This window comes from Clarias gariepinus, chromosome 18 (genome assembly GCF_024256425.1).
Source record: "Clarias gariepinus isolate MV-2021 ecotype Netherlands chromosome 18, CGAR_prim_01v2, whole genome shotgun sequence".
Taxonomy (NCBI): Eukaryota; Metazoa; Chordata; class Actinopteri; order Siluriformes; family Clariidae; genus Clarias; species Clarias gariepinus.
Genome location: NC_071117.1, coordinates 17474650 through 17481526, shown reverse-complemented (window position 1 = coordinate 17481526; position 6877 = coordinate 17474650). Strand labels below are relative to the sequence as shown.

The 6877-nt window shown below is 41.7% G+C and overlaps 1 protein-coding gene across 2 annotated transcripts; it reads left to right on the top strand.

Annotated features, from left to right (window-relative positions):
* The first annotated feature begins 283 nt into the window (after positions 1 to 283).
* zgc:175214 (uncharacterized protein LOC557610 homolog) lies at positions 284 to 6494 on the top strand. 2 transcript variants are annotated; one of them, XM_053476694.1, is made up of 6 exons: positions 284 to 1371; positions 2946 to 3096; positions 3835 to 3877; positions 4445 to 4509; positions 4905 to 4987; positions 6364 to 6494. In XM_053476694.1, the coding sequence occupies exons 1-6, from the start codon at positions 1347 to 1349 to the stop codon at positions 6372 to 6374; spliced, it is 378 nt and encodes a 125-aa protein (XP_053332669.1). In that variant the 5' UTR covers positions 284 to 1346; the 3' UTR covers positions 6375 to 6494. The 2 variants fall into 2 exon arrangements, with proteins under 2 accessions (XP_053332669.1, XP_053332668.1); XM_053476693.1 differs by having other exon boundaries at positions 290 to 1371; positions 4445 to 4486.
* Positions 6495 to 6877: the final 383 nt, after the last annotated feature.

Sequence of the window (6877 nt, the reverse complement as noted above, 5' to 3'; positions counted from 1 at the left end):
CCTGCGAGTTTCCGCTACCCTTATTTTGCTCTTTCTGTATTTCATCAGCCAATGTTGTTGTTGTTCCTGATGCCATGTTCATCCATTCTTATGTCTTTTGGCTGCTGCAAAGTGAGAGAGAAAGAGAGAGAGGTCATTATCCGACTGCAGTCACCCCTGAAAAAGACAAGGAGAAAGAGGAAAAGAGAGAGAGAGAGCTTGGAGGGGGGGGGGGGACTAGCACACAGGATGGAGGGAGGGAGAGAGAGGGGAGGGTGCAAGTGGATGAGTTGCGAGGCAAACCGAGGATCACATGAGCAGAGATCTGTTTACAAACTAAAGCTGGGAGGCTGAGGCAGCGAGAAACACAGCAGCGAACACTCTGAGATAGATAGACAACCACAGCCTTGCTTGACTCTCACACACACACAGATAGATAATGCTCCACCCTACACCCATTCCAGAGAGAACAAGCAATTCAGCTACTGTGTGTTGTTGTTTTTTTTTTTTTCCTCTTCGAGGTTTGAAGGACCAGATGGTTTGAGGTGGCAAGAAAAACACTCCCCCATACAGGCTGCATAGACAGTCATACATGCAACCACACACTCGGCTTCAAGGCTTTTAAGGGGACGCTTTCTTTTTCTTCTCGTCCTGGTTTTTTTTTTTTTTTTTTTTGGGAAAGGCCCTGCGTAAGGAATATCTTTTGACGGATCAGATCAGCCATTTTCAGACAGAGACAAAGAAGAGGACTTTCCAAAGACGCACATTGACACCAGATTACAAAACAAGAAAAAAAAATTCTTTTGAGGGATATGTTTTCCTAGATCTTTTATCTTTTTTTTTTTTCTCCAGCAGTTGGAATCATCTTGAAGGATCAGAAGAGCTTGAGAGAGTGTTGTTGTATGAGACTCATGGAGATAATCTTCAAGCTAATGTGACTCTTAACTTGTGTTGTGTGTGTGTGTGTGTGTGAGAGAGAGAGAGAGACAATGAAAGTGGTTTGATTCGAGATTTCTTCAGGTCGGGTCACTTTAACACTCCAGTCGAGTCGTTCTCCAAAACACAGGAAACGAACAGCAAGGACACGACATGATCCCTTTGTCTTTGTGGTCGCGCGCACGCCAGGATCTTTTGTGTGGCGATTCTCGACGACAGCCGACGATGACAACAAAATAATTAGCGCAGAAAAGCGAGGTCTTCCTCAGCGAGCTTCCGGAAGTCGGAAACCTCGGACGTTTAACTCGAACCGACTCGAAGTTCTAAGTTTATTTTGAAAAAAAAAAAAAAGACACAAACATCAAAAGAATATATCGCGGTTTTGGTGAAAGTATCGGTTCGGATGCGCGCGGAGTTCCGTGTTCGATTACATGCAGCCATTCCAATGGTGTAACGGTAAGCAGATCCACAACAAAACCCTCCCTTGTTTATATCCTTGTTTGTCTTTGTAATTGTTTCAGAACGCCTTTGTTTCGAAACATTAGTATACATTGTATCAAATTTCCTGTTTGAAAATCAGATCAAAGTAACTACTTTTAGACACAGTTCATGCTATAGACGATTGATGTCTCTGGACACTACAATCCAATATAACAATCCAATATACAATCCAATATGATGTCACACATACAGTAGGTGGTGCTGTGGTGGCCGCTCGCCGCCAGGGTTGAGGGTTCGAGTCCCCCCGGGTATGTGGGTTGGTGGAATTCCCCAGTGAACGTCGGTACCCTGGCAACGATGTGTCCCTGGCCAAAAACCGTCGCGATAGGATGGTGTAAACTGGTAAAAATATGTGACACAGGACTAAAAATGCTTTGTACATGTCTGGGGTTGCATGTATAGCTGTTACTTTGACTTTTAACTAAGTGTTGTGGACAGCAGTATCTGTGAATCAGATAACGTCCATGTCGTCCGTTCAACAGGGTCAGAGGGACGTCATTTCAACAAGTCAGAGGGACGTCATTTCAGCGGTCATTAAACGTCCAAATGTTTGCCAGGTCCCTATGCAGATTAGGTTAATTGGTGTTTACAGATTGTCCGTAGTCTGCTAGTGTGTGCTTGGTTGTGCCCTAGTGCTCCAAGTCCCCGCGGAGATGGCCCAGTGCTACAGGATGAATGGTTTAAGGAATAAATTATGTCACACTTTAGTTAAATGATAATAATAATAAAAGCTAACAAATAGTTTGATGTTATGGTGCCGCCTAGGACATTGGCAACGGCGACAGGTTCTTCTCACAAGAATGATATATGTTCGTCGTTTCTGTGGCAATTACTTAAAGAGTCGGGTTGGGAGGATTAGCGCACATTTAGTTATTCACACACTGTGCAATTTGGAAACGCCAGTTATGTCTTTGAAGAAAACCGGAGGATCCAGATGAAACCCATCAAGCACGAGGCAGGGATCAAACCCCGACCCTGGAGGTGCAAGGCGACAGGGCTGACCACTAAGCCATCATGCCGCCACACAGGACTACCATCTAATCCATTTATGAATCATAGCAGGGTTCATAGCTGGAAGTAACCCTACATGAAATGAATGTCATGCATCAAATTTTAAAGTGGCTTGACTTTTATTTCTTATGCACTTATTTTTCTATATAATTCATAATGAATAAATAAATGTAACCCACAAAATAGCGCCATCTCCTTTTTTATTTTGTATGAATGAGGATATTTATCTTCCTAACCCACACGTACACAGGTGCACACACCAGGTGCTCATCTCTGAAGGGCCAGATGGTGGTTTTGTTGGAGGCAGTCTCCACAGTCTTCCATGTTTGCTTTGTGCATTGCTAATTACCCAGAGTTCCCTTGGCACAAAGTGTGTAGACAGCGACCAAAAAGCCACTGGTCGTCCTGGCCAAATATTTGCCCCTGCTTTTATGAACAGACCCGCTTCCAGCCCCTACCGATTGACTGGGTATCTTCATCCGAGTGACTGACTGAATGCTTTGTTTATGTACATGTAGGCTGCCTTTGTGGAGGAGGACTGCAGCGCTCACACTGCGATATGTCGTCGGAAGATCTGTACCATTTGCCGCTCAACGTCTACGTTATCGTGCTGGGCATCGGCTTGTTCATCTTCATGCTCAGTGTCATCTTCTGTTGCTACTTGTTCAGGTTCGAGCACCCATACAGTACATATGCACCGACCTCATGACGGCCTCATTTCATTTGGTTTCAACAGTCTTATTACAGACCTCTCGAACTATGCCGCCATTTCATTGTACACCACTTCCTGTGTTTTAAAGTTGCATGAGGATCAGAGAATATTAGCCTCTATGGCTGACCAGAGATATTGAGTAATACACAATACATTTAACACTAAAACCAGTATATTGTTTCTGTATCTGAAGAACATGTCAAACAGTTTAGTAGCAGACAAACTAGTGTGTTTTGGCTGTTATAGGCCAGTACCTCTTTTTTTTTTTTTTTTTTTACACATTTCATCACACTTTTATCACTTCCTCTATTTTAAGCATATAAACCAAATTGGTCTTTATGGCTGAGCACTGTGTGACAAATAGTTCATAAAACCTTCAAGTTATTTTTACAGCGTTTTTAACATCAGAGCAGTTTTACAGAAATCCAGATGTGGATGTGTATTATTGCTTCATAATGTACAAGCCAGGAGTAACCACGGCAATGAAAAACTACCTGAGATGACATGAAGAATCCTAGAAAGGAAGCATCGTCTTTGAGTCTGTAGCAGCAGTCCTTGAGTAGAAATCTACAGCATGCAGAATGTTTTTGGGGAAGTGCAGTATTTAGTCTCGGCAGATACAGATAAACTGCATGTGGTATTAGAAGGCATACAGGAAGTATGGGTGGTCTTGATTGTTTTCTTTTCCTCTGCAGGTTGAAGCAACAAGACACTAGACAACAGTACAGCTACAATGAGGTACAGTAATAAGGCCGCCATCATGTTTTATGTTTAATCTAAAGCGTTTCTTGTTGGAAGGTTAAACCTGCTTGTTAAGGTCACCACTAAAACTTTTGGTCATGGGCTGAAGTGCTTCTGCAACAGAAAGTCATTCAATCCTACGAACATGCAGGATGTGTGGGTTAGGAATGGAGGATGTAAATATAGAATAAGCTCTGTAGTCTATTCGTCACTCTGAAACCCAATCTCACGCCTCATAGATGACCTTCAGACGCTGACCTCGCAGTAGTGCGGGTTTGTGCTTGTGGACTAGCCTGGCACAAGACATTTGGCACATGTATAAACCGTGTCATCTGACACTTCGGTTTATGAGCCACACTTGAATTGAAATTGATTAAAAGCCACGCAACAACTAAATGTCATTCATGATATTAAATTGCTGGGAAACAGTTACGGATATGGAGTAATACATGGATGGGAATTTTATGTGAATAAAAAAAATAATGCAAAAAAAAGAAATATATATATATATATAGAATATGTTGTGCTGGTTAGCTCATGTCACATTCATGTTTCTCTTAACAGGTGGTGCTGAAAGGGGCAGGGAAGAAGCTGAGCCTTCTTGGAGTACGTGTGCAAGCTCTCATGTGGTGAATTTGTGTGTTCGTGTGTAAACTATACGTCTTGGCTCGGAGACATGATGTGGGCGTAAAGTCGGTGCACTTTCTTTTTACCCTCCATCTGGCCTGGTTTTTCAGACCTCAAGGAGGAAAATCTCACTACAGAATAGTTTTTCACACCTTTTTTTTTTTTTTTTTTTTATTTAGAATTTAGGTGGTTTTTAAAATGCAAGTCTCATGACAGTAATACTGTGAAGCTGAAAAGAAACAAGCCTGTGAATTGTTTAACTATTTAAAATGATAAAAGTTTTGATCAAACCAGTACCTGGAAAGCATGACGGGCTTTATTGTTAATTAAATCATTTAAAAAGTGCTCAAAAGTTTAGTATGTGTTTGATCTTTTTTTTGTTCGTTTTTTTCGACAGCAACCCTGTGCAGTGTGTCTGGAGGAGTTTAAAACCCGGGACGAGCTGGGCGTGTGTCCATGCTCGCACACTTTCCATAAGAAGTAAGCCCTTCTTCTAGCTAATTTCAGAAAACAAAAAACAAAAGAAAAAAAGCAAACTTGTAAGACTCACACATAGGTGAGTGTAAAACTTGTTTACCATGCACTTGCCAAATGAAACAGACTACAGGACATGACTGGAAAGCTTTGGCAGTGACCCGGTGGATGTCGCGTCACGCCAACCGGGGCTAAAATATCAAAAACGCATCTTATAACAAGTTCCACGCCAGCATCCGTTAACGCTTTTGATATTTGCAACGCTCTGCTTGTGGCATCCACTTACACCTGATCCGAAAATAGCTCCCAGCTTTAAAGCGCCAATGCTGCCTCTGGCGCACTAGTGAGTTCAGTTAGCATTACGCAAAGGAGTACTAGTTTCTTTTCATTCATTTAATAAATCCTTAACATTGAGTTAATTTAAGTCACATATATTACTGCACGGTGAAGTTCTTTCTTCGCATATCGCAGCGTAACTTGGGTCAGAGCGCAGGGTCAGCCTGGTGGAGCTGGGGCTTGAACCGCCAACCTTCCAATCAGTAACTCTGAGCCACCACTACCTATTGTTTATAGAAGATTTGTAACCTTATATAAGATTAACCTTACAGCACAGTGAAATGATTTTTTTTTTTCTATGGTATCCAGGTTAAGAAGCTGGGATACTTCCGATCAGTAACCCACAGCTTTAACCGTTTGAACCACTACTTGCTGACCCCACTATAAATACGGAAGTCAGAATCAATATATTTTGGGAGGCACATTTTTTTTGTTAATTTGTTTTAAGAAAGAACTTTTTTTTTTTTTACAGCGCATCATGCAGGCACGAGTCAGTAGTCAGTTTTAAAACTCTCAGGATAAAAAAAAAAAAACTAAAAGAACTACTTCATTCACTGATCTGAATGAACAGTTCATCATTAGTAAACTGTCCTGGTTGTTTACATTAGAATGTTTATATTTTGAAAACAAAAATTTTAATTCAAAAGAAAAAAGTAACTAAATGAAAGCAATAAAACAATAACAAAGCAACCACTAGCTGAGCTTGAGAGACTGTTATAGCCGTAGATTAGATATCACATGCTTGTCTACAGGTCAGGTTTAAGTGTCATGGCGGTGTTTAACTGGCTGGGTGTTACACAATGCTTCGTTTTTGTCATGATTACAAATAGTTAATTTTTTAGTGGTTGTGGTCCTTCATGAATAATCCATTATTCCAAGTTCAGTTGGGTTGTCGAACATGAATCTATACTTCTAATCGCTGATGTTTTTAAAAGCGCATGTTGCTTAGCCCCTAATTACAAAACAGGAAAGCGTCATGCAAACTACTGTAGTTCTATAGAAGTGCATAAATCTTGCATTAATCTTTTCATACTGTTCATTTTCAGGTGCCTGTTGAAATGGCTGGAGATTCGCAGTGTCTGCCCCATGTGCAACAAGCCCATCATGCGGCTGCACACCACTCCCCGAGGAGCAGAGGGGCCACAGGATCCTGAGGAAGTGTGATCCAATTTAAAAAGAGTATAAAAAAATAAATAAATAAAAAAAGAAATCTAAAACATGGCAGAAAAACCCAAACGACTTGGGCCATGCCCATGTTTATCGTCTCCAGAGCTGTCGTACTTGGAGCACTCAAGATCTGACCACCACAACTACCAACACCAGAAATACACTCAACATACTCCAACCACTGGAGGCCTAGTGGACTTGATAAAAAGCACCTGATTGGCAAGAACCAAAACAAAACAGTTGGCATTTATTCGACTTTGTGATTAGATAAGCGCGAGAAGTTAAGCGAGCGCGCTGCAGGTGAGGACGAGAGGCACGAGGCGGGCAAACAGCTCTGCGGTTTTCGTCTCACGAGGCGCCTCTAAGCAACGAATGAGAAACAACACCGAAGTG